Source organism: Trachurus trachurus (genome assembly GCF_905171665.1).
Source record: "Trachurus trachurus genome assembly, chromosome: 7".
Taxonomy (NCBI): Eukaryota; Metazoa; Chordata; class Actinopteri; order Carangiformes; family Carangidae; genus Trachurus; species Trachurus trachurus.
In genome coordinates this window covers 24,244,217-24,262,606 of record NC_139901.1, presented here as the reverse complement: position 1 = coordinate 24,262,606, position 18,390 = coordinate 24,244,217, and the positions used below count along the sequence as shown (strand labels likewise).

Sequence of the window (18,390 nt, the reverse complement as noted above, 5' to 3'; positions counted from 1 at the left end):
GAGTGTAAACATTGTGAAGACAGATTAGTTCTGCTGCTGTGGCTAAAGAAGATTAGCAAAGATTATTAACAAACACGTTGGATTAAATAGATAGTATCACTTCCTTCTTTACAGACATCCCAACCGTGTGGTTAAAACAGAATTTGGGATGCAACTGCTCAGACCAGCAGCATGGTTAAAACATCACGCCTCTGCACGGTGGTGGTCCACACAGGGATTGGACGCAGCACTGCCTGGATTCAATCTTCTTGGTCCCAATTAAAGCCAGATTTACTGACATCAGTCACAGTTCATCACAGTGATTATGCTCAAGCTGTTCAGCGAGGAGATGATACAGAGCTTATGGGAGCTGCCACTAATTGGAAGTCCTCACTCTCTCACTTTGTGTCCACTCATTCACCTACCAAATCCATTGCAATAATCTGTCACATATCTTCATAAGACAACACTGAAGTATGGTTTGGTTTTGATCTTTATTTACATGCATGTCAATATTTGCTTGTTGTCAATAATAAGTGCATAATACAGACTATAATGCTCGTTAACTGTGTGCAGTAGTACACATTTGTCTGTGCTTTACCACTGTATACTCACAATGCACTTAATAAAGTGCATACATATGCACATTATTTCATACAATTAAGAATAAAGTTGTGTCAGTTTTTAGGGTAAAACCTAAAATCAAGGGGTGATAACATTAAGTATAGGTATACCACTTAACCAGCGGTGGTTTTAAGTTAACTGAATTTAAAACGGGATTTAAAGAGAAAACCAGCCACCCGTAAACCATGGACGCTGTTTATCTGATTTTCAGATAATTTTATCTAAGGTTATAAATAAACATATTGATTCGCTCACATAAGTGATTCCCGCCTATCTGCAAAAAAAAAAAAAAAAGTAGTCAATATGCACCTTGCAGGGACATGATAAGGGAGTATCATTTAAACATACATCTGTAATAATGGCACTGCTCCTTTCTTGAATGGCTCGCCAATGTATCACATATTGCAGGTGCTCAAGGCCTGGCACTAAAGGACTGTAATCATGCAGCATGCTGGAAAATGAAGTTTAACCTGAGGTGGAATAATGAGTCCTGGCACGAGATCACAAACTTTATCTGCTGTCACGTATTTTTTGGTGAGCTCAGTGAGTTAGAATTTTGCATGATCATGTATTATTAGGTTCTTTTAAAACACACATAAGAGAAATATATATATATAGTTAAGATAGTGTGAGTGAAAAATACACAAACTAAAAACAGCACTTAAAAAACTGAGATGTTTGGAGGCCTGGCCTGCAGCTGTAGTTAAAGTGTCAGTGTTATATACACTGACACTTTTTGTGTCAGTGAGGCTAAGGGAAGTATTTCAGTTCTTCAGCCACACATGCAAATGCGATCCTATTAAATATACTAAGGGTCCCCACACTTATTTAAAAGTTAAATTCATTCATTCATTCAACATTTCATGCTGAGTTTTTTATGACTATACTAAAGCGATGCTGTGATGAAACAGCTTTTACAGATCCCCATGACGCTGAAAATGTATTTTTTTTCTATAAAATAAAACCTATGGAATGAATAAAGTGAGATTTATATTTTAGGCTAAAATGGAAGGATTTCTGTGAAGGAGAGCAAGTCTGTTGTCTTTATTTCAGAGTAGACATTTGATATTCTGAATTTTCAACTGATGCGCCTGAGGTGAGCCATTCGACATTTCTGGCATCCTATGGGAAGTTCAGGACCTGAACTTTGGGGGGAAATGCTGTAAAGAACTAAACCTTCAGTCATGATGGCTTTAGTTTAATTGCAGTTTAATAGGAGAGATGTGTTGCACCTGAGTCACTTCTCACATGATAAGTGTCCAGTGCCATCTAGTGGTACAAAGGTGATGATAAACAGTAGTGGTGATATGTGCTCTGAATTTTGACTAATTATTTTATGTCGGTCCCTCAGGAAAATAGATTTTTATTCTTAAGAAAGTGGAGCCATATTATTTTATATAGCCATTATGATAATTGTTGTACTGGAAGGAACGGGAGCAGTTTTTGGATGATTGATGAACAAAGACCATTAGAGTTGCAGTTGTGACATAATATAATACAGTATAATAATACTCTATATAAAACAACCATTAAAATACCAAATGTGAATCTACAGATGTGCATCAAAGGTCCAAAGAGTCCAATAACCGCATCCGAATTAGAAAATATTTTCTTCTATCAGTAACAGCCTCTATGTCCTCTGTGCAGTCGTCTTCCTACTGTACACCCACTAAAACAAAATCATAGTCAGCAAGTTCATCCATCTGTTTCATGTGCTGTTTTATCATCCTGGCTCATTTTAAGTTCTACTGCCTCTTCAGAAGTCCTCATCTCCATGGCCACAGCCTGCCTGTGCTCCTCATCCAGCCTCTTGTAGTTGAAGTAATGCATGATGAAGAAAAATATGCCAGGCACCAGCATAAACACACCACATGCATAGTACATGTACTTGTAGTCCCCGAAAATATCAACCAAGGCCCCTGAATAGAAAAGATACACACTTTGTTAGTCACCATGTTACAAGTCCTTTACTTTTATAATACTGTATATAAATATTTCTGTGTGACTGTCAATATACAAACCTGATATTGGAGGTCCAAGAAGAACCGGTCCACACTCGATAATGGTGACGAGTCCAACTGCACTGGAGAAGCGATAAGCTCCAACAAGGTCCATCAGAACTTCAAAGAGCAGTGCAGAAACCATCCCAAAACCCATACCACAGAAGACGGCATAAACAACCAGACCTGTGTATCCAGAAGCCAATGGGCATAGCAGGTGACATAAACCATTGTATGCAACCGCAAAACTGAAGAAATATTGGATCCTCGGTCTTATCCACTTCGTGTTGCCAATGAGGCCAGTCGCTGGTCTGATGAACATGTCCACCAGAGCAAATATAGAAAGCAAGAGAGCTGCTGAGTATTCATCAATCCCAAGATGTTTAGCATATGGTGCCAGGAACACCACAGGCGCGAAAAAGCCAAAAAACAACACCACATTACCGGTGAGATAAATGAGGAATCCCCGGTGTTTGAAAAGTGACACATCTACAAATCTGCGTAGGTGGTCCTGACACTTGCTGTTCTCATTTTGTTTTTCTTCAGTTAGGGGGTGACTTGATTGTTCACTGGTGTCGGCAGTAGCACCTTCCTCAGCAGCTTCCCCGTTACACAGAGGTGGTTCAGACTTTGGTTTGGGTTTGATACTTTTGTTGACCGGTCTCATCAGGGAACCTGCCACACAGCAGTTCAAAACAATGGCTCCCAGGATGAGAAAGCTCCCTCTCCAGCCAAAAGAATCAAACAGAAACTGATTGAGAGGAGCCAGGGTGGACAAGATGACCGGACTTCCTGTCATAGCCAGCCCGTTGGCCAGCGGCCTTTTGATCTGGAAGTAGGTGCCTATGATGGTCAGGGCTGGCTGCAAGTTGAATGCAAGGCCAAAACCTAGTGACATAATGAAATTGTTAATTTGGCAGTGTACCATAAATGATTGACTTCACCTAGATGAACATAAAGTAACATGAGTCACATTATTTTATGACACCCAACACTTTTTTTCAGATTTTGTTCTGAGATTGTGAAATTGTGAAATTTACTAAATTAAATGATGTTTTGAAAGATTGTCAGTGATGAAAAAATGTAGACACCTGACTTCACAGCTTCAGCAGCAGCAGCAAAATGCAAAATGAGTTCTCACCTTTCTGTTTCACACATTACCTGTGGAAGACTTTCAGTACAATTTTGCTTTCAGCTACAAACTGCATCAGTGCACCATCAAGAGAGTAGAATTCATTTTTATTCTCATTTGCTTCTCTGCTTTGTCGCTTGTGATAACATACTGACTATCTTTTGGCTTTGGACTGTTCATCAGATAGAAGAAGCTATTTGAAGATGTCACCTTGGCTTTTAAGAAACTGTGACTTAACTTTTTTCACCACAAAAACTTGACATTTCATAAACCAAATAAATAATGAATTGGGGGAATCATCTACATATTAATCTGTAAAGAAAATACCACAGCCATTATTTCCATGTACCGTTCCTTTTTGTGCCATAGCAGATGATGCACCTCTACTAGATTAAAGATTAAGTTTAAAGTCTGAGACGTTTGTTTGCTCACTGTTAGTAACATGGACATGTGTTCTTTCACGCATGTGTGGTTTTTCTACATGTCTGCATTAGCAAGACATTTTCAGATACTGAGGTACGACCCAAGTCTAATAACAGCACCATTTTGACTAGGCATGGAAATTTCATTGCAAATTACATTACAACTCATTACAAGATTTACACACTGCACAGAGCGGTCAACATTAACCCCAAACAGGGACACAAACAATCCTATTGGACTGGCCCCAAAAGCCCTCATGAATGTGAGTTGCGCCACAACCACAGCATCATCCTGTGTCAGCCAGTTACAACCAGGCAAAGCAAAGCAAACATTACAACGACCTGCAGCAACCTCAGAAGTACAATCACCCGAAATCATGAGAGAGGTTTGAATCGCTAACAAGGAACATCATATATAATTATGAATGCAGAAATATTTACCTCCGATAACTCCGACACAAAGATACAGGTGCATGATTGTAGTGCCAAAGGAAGCGCTTATCATTCCAGCACTAAGAATCAGCCCTCCGACCATCACCACAGGTCTGCTGCCGTAGCGGTTGACAAGGATACTGCTAATCGGTCCTGCACAAAGGAGAGAAATAACTCATGTTTTGGGTACTTTATGGAACTGTTTGGTTAAAACAAAGGACAAAAACATTTATGGTGGCATTACTTTTCTTAGTCAAACTGTTCATAGATATATGTCGTGTGCAACTTCCTTTTTTTAACGACATTTTCAAAGTCTTTTTAAATATTTGATGCCACCGACCTCCTGCATACATAGATGCCAGCATGACTGAGGAAACCCAGGCGATCTCACTGTAGGACACGGAAAAATATTCCTGTATCTCCTTAAAGTAGATGGTAAGGGACTTGGGGAAGGCATAGGAGAATCCTATGGAGATGAAAGAAGCAAAGACGACAGCCCAGCCCCAGCCTCCATCTGGTGGGGTGTAGCCTAGATTGGTTGCCGCTGCAGGGGGCATGATTGATTCACCAGCTGGGTAGTGGGAACAGGTAAAAGAAGCGATCAGAGTATAAACAATTGCACATTTTCAAAACGCATACAGTCTGCACAAGCACAAGAGCTCACCTCTGCACAGTCCTCAAAAACGTATTGAGCAGACTATGAACTCTGCAGCTGTGCCAGGATTTGACTGTCTCCCTCACAGAGACACTGGTGTGAGGCCTTTGATCTCATCACGTGTGCTTGCATAATAAATACAAGTGACCACACACCAATGGCCTTGCTAGAGACAGTGACCTGGGTCCTCTGCTTGTGTGTGTGTGTGTGTGTGTGCAAATATGGGGAGGGGTTTGGACAAAATGGCAAAAGCGTTATGGTATAAGATGTGATCGTAATGACTGGTAAATACTTGACAGATTATGTCTCTTCATCATATTGCAATAACAAAGCGCTCCTGCTGCTTTATTTAGAGCATCAGCTGCAAAAAATTGTCAACCATCTGAAGGAATAGCAAATCTCTGTCTTTTTTGGAATTAACCAATTAAATACACATGAAATTGATATCAGCACGAAACCTGATCTGCAACCAATCAGTTTCTCCATCAATTATTTTATAAAATGTAGCTAATGTCTCTACTATTAATTACATCCATTCAGTCAGTCAGTTAACCTCCTAGGGAGTCTTTTGGCAAAGAAAAAAAAAAGTTGCTGCCCGCCAGTGGCAGTTTTCTTATCTCCCCAGCATCCAGAAACTGAACGGTGCTTAACAAGTGCGAGCAAGAATAATGATACACATTTTTCGCTCTATTCTGACATTTTATTGACTGAGCATAATTGTTAATAATTGTTGTTGTTAATAATAATTGAAGCATCCCAGTGTTCCTATTATTAAATAAAACTACGCTGCCTGAAGTCTTCTGTGTGTTAATTACTTGATACAGGAAAAATAGGAGCAAAACACCTGCTACCAACTCAGTTTTTAGTTCTCCAACCATCTTTACCCTTGTGCCACATAGAAACTATTCCAATAAAAGACAGATTTACAATTGGGCTGATACGTCTGATCAGAGTCTAGCAGGAGACTGGGTTTTCTTTTCCTGTTCTGAAAAAATATGAATATGTCCTGGTTAAATCTAACAATAAAACAAAGTTATAAAAATGAAATTCGGTTAATATTCAACAGCATGTGCGCCTTGACTCCTAGCTACAGATTTGCTGTCAAAGCCTCATGGGACCTGTGGTTATTAAATGCAAACAATTTAAGCTGTCCTTTATCTAAATGAAATCTTCATTTAAAAAAGAAGTTCAAATAGTTGTTAATTGGCTGCTACAGTATACTACCCATTTATCTTGAACTTTCACTGTAAAGCACATTTAGCTTCAGCTGACAAGAGCAGCTGCATTTTAATTCACAGGGGAATATCCATTTTAGCTTTTACACAACTGTTATCTGACAAATTTAGTCAATACCTATTAAAATTAAGTTATTAAACTTTTACATTCAAAAGAGCAAACATTAACCTATACATAAGTCACAAAAAATCTTAAAAAGACACATGGCCTGATGTGACTATCATTGAAAAGCAGTCAAACTGGCTCCACAATCAAACACTTAAAGTAGGTATGCTAATTATGCGATGCTGCATAACCAAATAATGAACACAGAATGATAGGCTAGCCTAGGCCAAGTACTTTTACTTTTATTTTGCTGATAGCCTACTTAGTTTCGTAAAAAAGTTTGGAATGAAAAACTTCCTCGTGAAGAAGTATTTTTAGACCACATACTTTGCCAAGGCTATTCACAGCACCTGGCACCTGCATACCTTCTTCACCACTGCAGATAATGATAATAAAAATCTTACAATGTATATGTATCTTACAAACTCATAGACGCTCACTTACCTTATAATGTGGACAGAGATGATCGGCATCACTTGTTATCTCACAGGTTGCTATCATAAAGACGATGTGGGACTTCGGCGTTTGTTATATGAAATTGTAGTAGTATACTACACGTTTCCTGAGTGGGCGTGGTCGTGAATCCTTGTTCATGTCTGTGATCAAAGCCATTTCATAACGACAACACAACTTGGTGGTTTCACATATGCCCCTATAAACAAAGTCCTTCTAGGCGTCTCTGCTATAAATATATTTCTGTGGCAGTCTGCGTCATTTTAAACTAGACCCCGGGAAAAAGAAGAGAGAGAGCTGTTGCGAAATCTCGCGAGAGTTGGCTATTGAACTCGAGACAGGTATCAAATAAAGTGCATTTTCTACTTATCTGACGGGTCTGGAGACACCGTTTGCTGTCAGGATATTCAGAAGATCTGACATTTTATTCAGTATGTAATTCGGTAAATGCGACCAAAGAATTGGTTATAATCTGTGATCACGTTCACGTCTTCGATTGTGACTAACACACACGGGACAAACTCAAACCTGCCGCTGGTTTGCTATTTGCTAAAGAAACCCACGTGACACTGTTTTTACAGGAAGTGGTTGTAAGTGAATGACTATCCGCTGTTGATAAATTGTAAATTTAAAGTTTAAATTAAATTGACTTTCTCGTACTAAAATGTCGAATGTGAAGGCGATATCTGCTTTCACGTTGAAGGTTTGTGTCATCTGTTTTTGAGTACCGGTACGTTATCAAAAGGGCGACGCACACACGTGTGTTACTCAACCGCTTTTGTAACACGCGAACGGTGGCTGCTCATGTTAGCAAACACCAGCGGTTGTTAGGTTAAAGTCAGGTGCAAAAGAAGCATAGCAACGCAGAACATCCCTTCTGCATATTTCCAGATGTTTTCCAGGGTCAGAATATGTTTGTCCAGATTACACACGGGTGTAAACCTAAACTCAAGGGCAGCGGTGAGAGTGACTGCTCCAGTATGCAGACATCAACGTCGGACGTTTAGCTCCGAGGCTGCTGCTGTTCGGGTGAGTTTCTTCAGTGTTTCTGCTAACGTCCTTCAATTTCCAGTAACAGTGCTATTTAACATCTGCAGCATTGGTTAAAGAATTGAGATATATATTATTATTCTTAAATTAAAGTATCACGATTGCACTCAAAAAGTATTTGCAGCAGTATCAAATGTAAAAGTGATCATTCAGTGCTGCTGTGTTGACATATCAGCAGTATTTTAATGTTACAAAGGAAGAACAGCATTTTAACATTTGGGTTCAACACATGAATAGATGTCCTGGCATTAAACTGCAGTTTTAGTTTGTGTTATCTCAAAAACATTGAAATTATATTCAAAGACTTGCAATCGCTCTAGCATGAGGCAACATTTCAATAATAAGATAAAGAGAAAAATATTAAATTCAAGTACATTTACCCAGTTACTTTTGTACAATTTGGACACACTTGTAGGCTACTGTACTTTGTGTGTTTTCTGTTTTTTGATGCTTTATTATTAGACTTGGAAAAGAAAAAACACTTTTTACTGAAACAATGTATATGACGGCTATAGATACTGGTTTCTTTTCAAATTAATATTTATAAGCATAACACTTAACAAAGGTGTGGAAACAAACTCATATGTCCCTTAGGTCTGCTCTCACTTTTCTTGTTCTTGTGCACATGAATGAGAGAAAGATCCCAGGTTGAAACAGACATTTGAAGACATCTTCAGTGTTTTCACCACCGGTTTCATGCTTTGTTTCAGGTGCTGTATGACGGGCTTTGTCCCATTTGTGTGACAGAGATCCGGTTCCTCCAGTTTCTGCAAAGAAACCAGTCAAGTAAAGTGGACTTCATTGACATTTCCGTGCCAGGCTATGATGAAGGGAAATACCAGGACATCAGCTATGAGATGGCCATGGAGGAAATGCATGTGATTGATGAGAAAAATGAGGTTAATTCTCATTTCACTGATTGTACTAAGACTGTAATATTCTGTGTATTAAATTGCCATTGCTAATGTGATGACTGAACATCAATGTGTCTGTTCTGACAGGTTTACCGTGGAGTCCCAGCCTTTTCAGTCATGTATGGTGCCGTGGGCCTTGGTTGGTTGGGGCGCTTCATGATGTGGTCACCTGTGAGGCCGTTTATGGACAAATCCTACGCCATCTTTGCCAGGAATCGCTTAAAGTGGACCGGACGAGGGGATGAGTGCACCACAGGACGCTGTGACAAGAAACCACAGTGACTCTTGAGTGCAGGAAAAAAAAAGTATGTTGAATAAGCTAATGATTGTGACGAAGGACTGGATAAATACAACATGGTTCGCCCCTTTCAACCCATGGTTTATCATGAACCTTGCTGGAAAAGCTTCAGCACTGTTTTTGGCTGCCAAATTGAAATGTGCAATATAAGTTGTGAAGATACTGGGCCTTATATTTCACCAAATGCAAACCACAACACAACAAGTGAATTTGCTAGTGTCAGAAATTGTCATTTTCCTCTCCAGCTCCCAAGTTGGTAAACGGCAAATACACTTGCACTTACCTAAGTGTGCATTATTAAGGGTGAATTGTCAAGAGAGTATCTGGCAGCTTACACTGGTGCACGGAGCACGCACACTCTGCCTTTTACCCACAACTAGAAAATTTACTTAGATGGGTCGGGTTCTTTATGAGATGTTACAGCCTGGTAAATCCACAATGTTTAACCTTCATCACCTTTCATTCACAGTATCATAAAATCTATCTGTGTGAATTACAATAGCTTTTATTAGGAATGGGAGATGGTGCTCTGATTGGCTTACTGAATGTTACACCCAAAACACTCCCATGATTAAAGGGATAGTTCAACATTTTGGCAAATTGGCCCATTGCCATAACCCCTATAGTCATAGTAGTAGGTTTGTTACCTTTATTTGTTTGTGCAAGCTATTTTTAGAACGGCAGAGCAGAGCCGCGAGCTGCTCAGAGCTACGCTACAGAGGCTAATGGGATTTCTTGGTTTCCCTAATCAAACTCATCAAATACACAATCCAACCACTCCAAAACGCTCTCATGGACAAATTGTGACCTGCACATTCACCACACTGTGAGATAATAACAGAACGTTATGAAACAGAGTTGTTTTAGAGGCAAATGCAGAGACTGCTTGCTGAAAAACTGCCCTCAACAGGAACGTGCATCAGCGGTTTTGCATGAATTTACCTCGAAAACAACTCGCACCGACAAATTAAGGTAACGAACCTACTGCTATGACTGTATAGGGATTATGGCAATGGGCCAGTTTGCCGAAATGTTGATCTATCCTTTTCATTAAAAGATGAAGTGCGGCCGCTTTGATTCACCTGTCTGTTTGTTCCACTATTAAAATAGCAAAACATGGCATGACATGGACACGCCTTATATGGACTTGTGCCAAGCTCTTCATGCCCTTTGGTTTCTTAAAATAGAGCTCCTAGGCTCACTCGCTATGTATCAGTCAGTTCATAAAGAGGGATACAAAATTAAAATGACAGTAATAGATTTTTGCAACATAATAGCAAATTCACTGCAAAACAGGTTTCAGTCAGTGTTTGCAATCTGTTAAACTTCAATATTTAAAATGTATATGGTGTTAAACTTGATATTAAGCATATAAAGAAATGTATCTACAACAGAGCTTGATAAAACTGAATAACAGAAAATAAAAAAAGAAGAATTGAGAAAAGAGCCTTTTTGCAAAAGGGTAATAGTGCAGTCCACAGCAAATATACAGAGATAAGGCTGAAAATCAGTGAGGCGAAATGCAGTCAATTTCCTGTCAGACTCATGTGTGTCAAAATGAGGTGCATTCAGAGGTATTTGGACAAAATTGTCAAGAATCTGCCACTAGATGTCACTGTAAGTCTGAAATAATAGCAACTATTCAGGTCAGTCAAAGTTCAGTGGGTATATTTTCCATATTGTTTGAGTGAAATCTGTGTTTTGTCATTATGGCAATAAAGGAAAATCAATAAACCAACTGAATTGGCTTGATATTTATAATCTGAATCACTGCTTTTCTTTGAGCCACTTTTGAGACTACAGAGTGAGCTCCTACTGGTGTGAGCCTGTTTCATCAACAATACCCTGCTGTGGACAGTGTGTTCTTGTGAGTTGTGGCTATAGGACATCAGTGTAGAAAATACACTGTGATATAGGGTCAAACAAGGGTCAGCCTGATTTACATTTTCTTTATATACGTAAATGACTAAAAATGTATTTTAAGCGTGGCTTCAAATTAGCTACAGCCTGTAACTTACTGAGTGATTATTTACTTGAATGAATCAGTAACTTACAGTCTGAAGCATAATATCTGTTTACCACAACAGTCTTGTGTCACGTTTCAGACCTGTGTACAGTTTCTAAGAATTGAAATGCGTCACAGCCCTGTTTGTGCAGGAGGGAGGTGTGTGTCTGTGTGCCAGAATGTGATTTGCTGTCACGTAAGAACGAAGCAGTGAACAACATCAGCTCACCGAGCCCCTCAAGTTATCTCCCCCTCCCTAATTTTAGACCTGTGCTTGGCAGTCAGCAGCGACAACACATGACCTTAAGCCTGTGTGGTCTCATTGAACATTGGTCAAACTGGCCCACCCCCTCGGCTCAGCTCGGCCAATAACTTCACAGCCCTGCATGTTAGAGGGATTGAATTAGGTGTCAAAACATAGTAGAAACAGTGTTTTTGACTGTGTGTCAGAAGTGGTGTTCTACATTTATTACAAAGGACACAACACTGGTTGAAGAGGAAGTGCAAAGACAGAAGAACTAGGTGCTGTGTTTGAGGTAACTCTAAAAATGGTGTGTGCTTGCATCTGATACCTTCTGTTAAGGTTAAAGGAGCTTTAAGCTACTTTGGATCATGACCTTCCCCGACTTAAGGGTAAAGCAACCATAGTAGATGTTTGCTTTTCTCTGTCTTTGTGAGGAGATTTAAGAAACAGTGCTTTTTGTGCATAGGTCAGGGTTTATAGATGCATCTTGTTTCAAAAAAGAATATAGTGCAATCATCTGTCTTAGGGAAATAAGCATAATTTATATTTTAAAAAAGCTATGTGTGTATTCTTGAAGTTGTATCCTCTTTTAGATAAATTACACAAATTGAAAGAAGATAGAGACTTAATTACAGGCTGTGAGGACTGATTGTTACTTGCCCTGAGGTTTCATGTTACATTCCTGAGCATACACAGTACTTGGAAACAGTGTACGTGGTTATTGTGGCACATGATGTTTGTACACAGTCTGATCAGCTCACCATGAAAGCATGCACTCTCCATTCGGAGTGATTTGTTTATAGGAGTGCCCTGAACTCACATGCATTGAGGACATTGAGGACAACCTTCTGTCATGCTTTGGCACTTTTTGTTTTTCTCAAACTTTGTCCTCAATATTTTACAAGATAATTATTTTCTTGAACACTGTATTTTGTATAGGTTGATATACAAGTTTATATGACCTGTATTTATTTTTGTTCCTATGAATATTTAAATTACAACAGACTTTTTTTGGCCATGCTGTGTGGTTCTGGGGATGTGAGTCAATGTAAACTCCTATGTTTAAGCCCTCTAGTGGGTAAATTGTAATGCCTTTTTACCCCCAAGTGTGACCAGTCAGTCTCTTATTGGGAGGTCAACATTTACAATACAAAGACACTCATGATTCACACACTCACACACATGATTCTCTCAGCTCTTCTTTGTTTAACTCTAGTTAGCACATGTTGTCAGTCATTTTAATGTTAAGGTAGTACACACTATCCCAGATTAAACATCAGCATTGTCATTGGGAGCATGTTTGCATTAAGTTCAAAGTAATGCCTCTGAGAGCTGTTATCATGGCTGCAGACTCTTTGGTCCTGTTTTAATGTCTTTTTTTTGTTGTTTCCTCCCCTCATAGATTCTTGCTGAAGATGCCCCTGCTGCATTAATCAATGCAGGCTGAAGGGTGACACTTGATTAATTGCTGATCAACACATCAGGTCTAAGATGGGCCGCTACCTCAGCACCAACATATGTTCAAGTTCTGTGACCAGGAATTTAAGGACCTATTGCAAAATTAGGTACCTCATGAGCCTCATCAGAAGGCACCAATGCCTGGCCAAAGAACCACTCTGCCTGGACGTCCCCAGATATTCACTGCAGTCCCCTCCTCCTCTTTCCAGATTTACAAGAAAAGCAAACTTTAAGACATTAAAATGCAGTAATACAGGCTCTACCTCTTACCACGTCCTCAGAGATTTAACCCCAGAGGTGAAGCATCTTCAGATTGTGCGTTTGTATTCATCCTCTAATAGGGATGTATTCAAAGCCAAAGCTCCCATTGGGATCATTGAGGATGGTCAGAACAGTTTTCATTGGACTTCATTGGGAGAACGTCTTGGTCAATCATTTAATCGACTGTCCAGACACATTAACATTTATTTTAAGAGAAAGGATGTCGTACCTCTAACTGAAAATGCCACTCTCATTGTCGCAACTCCAGAAGATCCTGGCAGATCACAAAAACGTGGTCATGGTCAACGAGCAACCAGAGAGCGAAATGTTTCAGAGGGCAAAGACACAATGGAGGTCTCTTACTCCAAAGACAGACAGGAGAGCTCAGAAGCAAGTCCGTCAACCCAGGAAATGTCTAGAGTGTCTGGAGTGCATTTATTTCACATCAGCTCTTTGGCAACAAGATTTGGTGAGAGCTACAGTTACGTTGCTGGTCACATTAACTCTGTCTTTTCCCGGGCTTTTGAAAAAGTTGAACATCAGGAGAACTTGGAGACCATGTCTTCCACAAGAGGGACACAAAGAAGACAGAAGAGGAAAAAAATCCAAAACACTTACATTGTAACATCTAAAGAAGCTGAAGTCAAACCCATTACTGAGCCAACAATGCTGGAATCTAACAATCTCTACGTTCACTTTGCAAGACACATCAACAGGTATTTTGGTGCAAAGGTAACAGATGGAGGTCAGAGCCCTAACCCTCTGGAGAAGAGCAGCTATTCCAAAAATTACTACTCAACAAAATCTGCCTCACAAACTCATGGTGCTACGGCACAGCAGAAGCAGGGGGAACCCATCGTTCCTGAAGGTCGAGGCCTTTTCCACAGCAGCCATATTTCAACTAACTTTGGGGAGAACCATTCCCAAATGGCAAGACACATCAATCAATATTTCAAGGGTCAAAGTGGACTGGATGAGGACGCTGTTAGAAATCTTCTCATGAAGATGGACCCTGGATCCGCCACCTCAGAGGGATTTAAGACCGTAACTTTTATGGACTGCCTTCGCCACCCCACAAGTGCCATCCCTGACTTGTTGGGTTCTTATCTAAAACTGAGCACCCTATCCCAGACGAGTAAACCTAGACCTGCCACAACTTCACCAGCAGCAATATTAAGCAAAAAGGTGGGTTGAAAATTTCAAATGTGTGTATCGTGTCATTTATTATTTGCATAATTTCATTCTGTAGTAAGTAATCCATCTTTGTAACTTGTCAGTTTGTCGTGAGTCGGAGGCAGGCAGAGGAAATCACACGTACGTTGATCAGCAATCTGGGACTGGCTTCATCTCCAGGATCTCTGATTGCCTGTGTGGAGGCGCTCAATGAACACCTTATTCGTTACCCCTCGTGCAAAGCTTTGACGTGGCAGGTCTGTTGGAGGTGAAGCAATCACGTTTTTTTTATAAGAAACTGCTTTTATCCCTGTAAGTTCTTAAAAACGGTGGTTCTGTTTCCAGGAGAAAATTGGCGTCACGTTGTTGAGAAAGCGGCGAACCTTCAGAGACGACCATGTGCTTCAGAGTGCCATTAGAGAAACTTTGGCTCTAATCGGCTACGTGGATCCAGTCAGAGGTTGTGGCATCAGAGTGCTCTCCATTGATGGTGGTGGCACAAGGTTAGTGTCAGATAAACAATTAATGAGGTTATTTTTCCCCCATGCGATAACCAGAATGAGAATTCAATTCTTATTTACATTAATCAGTGTAATGTTTTGTCTAATAAAATGTTCATCACAAGTTGAAAAAGGAAATGTTTTCAAGTTGTTTATTTCATCTGGTTTATAACCCAGAGATAGTTGATCAATAGAACAAAAAATAGCTAATCATAACTTTTTTTTTTTTAAACTGAAAACTTAATAGAAACTAAAGTTGAGGTTGAACTTTGAATGTCCTCCAAGAATCAATTAAGCGTTATCTTAACCTATGGGATTTATTTGTTGGTTTATCTTTTGTATTATTATTAATCAAATCCTGCAATATCACCAGTACAAAAAGTCTATGATTTATTATCACAATAGTTTCCAATTAATTTTCCAACAATTTTATCTACTAAATGTGTTGGCGCAACCCAGAATCTTGTTTAAAATGGTTAAGAAATAATCATGGCCAAAACCCAAAGATATGAGTAGATGTGCTAAAACATCACGGTGTGTGTATTTTTCTTCATCTAATTAGTTTTTCCTCTGCCTTTTACAGAGGTGTGGTGCCTCTGCAGGTGTTAAAGCTACTGGAAGATGAGACAGGAAAAAAGATCCACCAGCTGTTCGACTACATCTGTGGAGTGAGCACAGGTGACAACAACAAAAAATAGCAACGTGATGTATTTTCAGCGACATCTTGACGCTTCTTGGCATGAATCTAATATTTTCTGTCTCTGCATGTGTTAATTAAAGGTGCCGTTCTAGCCTTCATGCTGGGTCTGGCCCGTTTTTCTCTAGAGGAGTGTGCTGACATGTATCGGCGGTTTGGCTCTGAAGTGTTTCGTCAGAACCCTCTGGTTGGCACCATGAAGATGGGCTGGAGTCACTCTTACTATAACACTGAGACATGGGAGACAATATTACAGTATGGCTTCTCACAAAACTATACATGTGCTACATGTGAAGATAGGAAATTATCTACAACACATTCTGCTTGGGCTGAATTTTTTTGATTTCATCCTATTTAGAGAGAAGCTGGGAAATAGAGTGCTTATTAAAACAGCCAGAGAGGAGTCAAGTCCCAAGGTAAGAAGAACACTGCACAGGAGCAGTTGATTTTATGATTAAAATTGTCACCAGACCCACAGCACTGAGAAAAATACAACTGGATTAATGAGGTCAGAGCCGATGCAGAAGTGCTCCACTGGGCTCAAACTGTTATTAGCACCATTTGTGGTTTTAACCATTCAAATGTGGGTTGGCAGTGTTTTTAAGAGAGAGTTATTCTCATTATCTACCCAGGTTTCAGCAGTGAGTGCTGTGGTAAATTGGGGTACCACTCCCAAGGCCTTCGTTTTCCGCAACTACAACCATAAACCAGGCTCTCTCAGCCGCTACGCAGGAGACTCGGCCTACGAGATGTGGCAGGCAGTGAGAGCGTCATCGGCTGCCCCAGGATACTTCCAGGAGTTCCCCTTAAAAAGTGATATTCACCAGGTAGGACACTAACACTTAACATTTGCTATGGGAGAATTTAAATGTTTGTAAAAAATAAATTTACAGTGTTTGTTGAAAGGGGTCGATCATAGTGATGATCTGGCAGACAAATTTCACTCGAGTCTGCAGCTTGCCCAACTTTAACACAGCTTTACAGTGAGTTTCAGCTCACTGTTTAATTGTCCAACACAACTTTAATTTGTAGCATACAAACATGTTTTCTCAAAGAAAGAATTAAATAAAACATTAATCTATAAAGAGCCTAATTTGCGCTCTCATAAAACAACACTCTGTTAACCCACTCAATCCCGAAATTAACATTGCACTTGATAAATAATAAACCTTGTTAAATCGAGAGGCAGAACACATTATCGGTAAATCAGAATCACTTGAAGGGGCTCTTTGTTTTGTCTCACATGTATACTTTAGAGTGGGTCAATACTGAACCAAGTACTTGTCCTGTTCACTTGTAAATTTATCTCTGTGTCTCTTTGTAGGACGGAGGAATTCTCCTCAACAACCCTTGTGCCTTGGCAGTCCACGAGAGCCGGCTGCTGTGGCCCAACCAGCCCTTCCAGTGTGTGTTGTCACTCGGCACAGGTCGCTACGACAACGCGAAGAGGGGTCCGGCCACTTCCACTAGCCTGAGGGCAAAAATCAGCAACCTGATCTGCAGCGCAACTGACACTGAAGGGGTTCACACCCTTTTGGACGACCTACTCGCCCGAGACGTCTACTTCCGCTTCAACCCCATGCTGAGTGGTGAGGTTTCGCTGGATGAGAGCCGACCGGGGCCGCTGCAGCAGCTGCAGAGAGACACCCAGACCTACCTGGAGAGAAACCGACCCAAGCTGGCCAGGCTGTGTTTGGTGCTGGGGGCAGAGCCCTCAGCTCTTAGCAGAACTAAAGACTGGGTGAGTGAGAGGGCTTGGGAGATGAAGCAAAGATGGGTATGAGTGGGTATAAGCAAATCCCAGACAGAAATACGGAGGCTGTGGACAAAACAACAGCAAAATTTAAAGTATAACGTCCTGTATGTGAAAGCAAATGAAATGCAAAAGGTTTTCCACTGACTCAGAGGTCAGTTTTAGTCATGTAAGCAGCTTTCCTCTATGGCTGATGATGTCAGTGTGTTGATCAGTCCACCATTTTTGGACCATTATCAATCTTGAATAACAACAAATGGATGGACCACCATCATTTAGGTGTTCATTGCCCCCCAGATGGTAAACACTGACGACTGTCATGTTCCCCTGGGTTTTTCTTTTAAATGCCAAAATGAAATATAACTTTGAGGTCAGAGGGACATGTCTCAAAAACAGATTATTGGATTGACATGGTATTAACAGTGCAGGATCAATGGCAACAACTGGGTTGATCAACTTAAGAGGAGGTGGAACTGGCACCAACTTTTATAAGGGTTTTTCATTTTATTTTTATTATTATTAAATACAATGAAAAAGATTCACCAAATGAGGACAATTATAAGATTAGATTATATATTTTTCCCACTCCCATGTATGTAGTGGTATGTGACACCTGTGAGACCTGTTGTTAATATTAACAACAGGTAATTTGTGGAAGTTGTGTCCAAACCTTTGACTGGTACTGTACATATATAGCATATTCTTTTACTTCTTTACATAGATGCACAGAACAAACATGCACATGATATAAGCACTCTCATGCACTTTGTTTAAAACACTGCAAAACCTGCATATGTGATACAATTATATTGAAACAATTACTATTTTCTTTGAAAATGCACTTTTCTTTTAATTTAACTTATAAATCATCCCATGTTTAAAACGTGTAAAATAAATTCATATTTATGAAGACTTGTTTCCCTGTCATTTTTTAACTTTTCACAACCACAACTTGTTAAATAAATCAGCCTGATCCTGGCTAATTATTTATCAATGAAG

At 39.9% G+C, this 18,390-nt stretch overlaps 3 protein-coding genes across 3 annotated transcripts; 2 read left to right on the top strand and 1 right to left on the bottom strand.

The window, feature by feature from the left end:
* Positions 1–454: 454 nt before the first annotated feature.
* On the bottom strand, positions 455–5,336 carry LOC310988491 (monocarboxylate transporter 2-like). The gene is made up of 5 exons (XM_083975123.1): positions 5,254–5,336; positions 4,930–5,160; positions 4,599–4,742; positions 2,625–3,491; positions 455–2,522 (listed from the first exon to the last, which is right to left on the bottom strand). The coding sequence occupies exons 2-5, from the start codon at positions 5,144–5,146 to the stop codon at positions 2,299–2,301; spliced, it is 1,452 nt and encodes a 483-aa protein (XP_083831249.1). The 5' UTR covers positions 5,147–5,160; positions 5,254–5,336; the 3' UTR covers positions 455–2,298.
* A 2,316-nt stretch (positions 5,337–7,652) lies between these two features.
* LOC310988604 (uncharacterized protein) lies at positions 7,653–10,258 on the top strand. Its single transcript, XM_083975263.1, has 3 exons — positions 7,653–8,067; positions 8,799–8,987; positions 9,090–10,258. Exons 1-3 carry the CDS (start codon positions 7,930–7,932, stop codon positions 9,282–9,284), a joined length of 522 nt encoding a protein of 173 aa, XP_083831389.1. The 5' UTR covers positions 7,653–7,929; the 3' UTR covers positions 9,285–10,258.
* A 1,420-nt stretch (positions 10,259–11,678) lies between these two features.
* On the top strand, positions 11,679–18,272 carry LOC310989213 (calcium-independent phospholipase A2-gamma-like). The gene is made up of 9 exons (XM_083976198.1): positions 11,679–11,841; positions 12,952–14,453; positions 14,546–14,698; positions 14,787–14,944; positions 15,525–15,619; positions 15,722–15,893; positions 15,997–16,054; positions 16,271–16,465; positions 16,963–18,272. Exons 2-9 carry the CDS (start codon positions 13,041–13,043, stop codon positions 17,419–17,421), a joined length of 2,703 nt encoding a protein of 900 aa, XP_083832324.1. The 5' UTR covers positions 11,679–11,841; positions 12,952–13,040; the 3' UTR covers positions 17,422–18,272.
* The last annotated feature ends 118 nt before the right edge of the window (positions 18,273–18,390 follow it).

What these genes read in the sequence shown, in the direction of transcription:
- LOC310989213 (XM_083976198.1), top strand. Translation starts at nt 13,041, where the DNA reads ATGGGCCGCTACCTCAGCACCAACATATGTTCAAGTTCTGTGACCAGG. An exon ending in ACATGGGAGACAATATTACA is followed by an intron (nt 15,894 to 15,996) that starts GTATGGCTTCTC and finishes CATCCTATTTAG; the next exon opens with AGAGAAGCTGGGAAATAGAG. An exon ending in TAAAAAGTGATATTCACCAG is followed by an intron (nt 16,466 to 16,962) that starts GTAGGACACTAA and finishes GTCTCTTTGTAG; the next exon opens with GACGGAGGAATTCTCCTCAA.
- LOC310988604 (XM_083975263.1), top strand. Translation starts at nt 7,930, where the DNA reads ATGTTTTCCAGGGTCAGAATATGTTTGTCCAGATTACACACGGGTGTA. An exon ending in CCGAGGCTGCTGCTGTTCGG is followed by an intron (nt 8,068 to 8,798) that starts GTGAGTTTCTTC and finishes GCTTTGTTTCAG; the next exon opens with GTGCTGTATGACGGGCTTTG. An exon ending in TGATTGATGAGAAAAATGAG is followed by an intron (nt 8,988 to 9,089) that starts GTTAATTCTCAT and finishes CTGTTCTGACAG; the next exon opens with GTTTACCGTGGAGTCCCAGC.
- LOC310988491 (XM_083975123.1), bottom strand. Translation starts at nt 5,146, where the DNA reads ATGCCCCCTGCAGCGGCAACCAATCTAGGCTACACCCCACCAGATGGA. An exon ending in GGCATCTATGTATGCAGGAG is followed by an intron (nt 4,743 to 4,929) that starts GTCGGTGGCATC and finishes TCCTTTGTGCAG; the next exon opens with GACCGATTAGCAGTATCCTT. An exon ending in TTGTGTCGGAGTTATCGGAG is followed by an intron (nt 3,492 to 4,598) that starts GTAAATATTTCT and finishes TTATGTCACTAG; the next exon opens with GTTTTGGCCTTGCATTCAAC.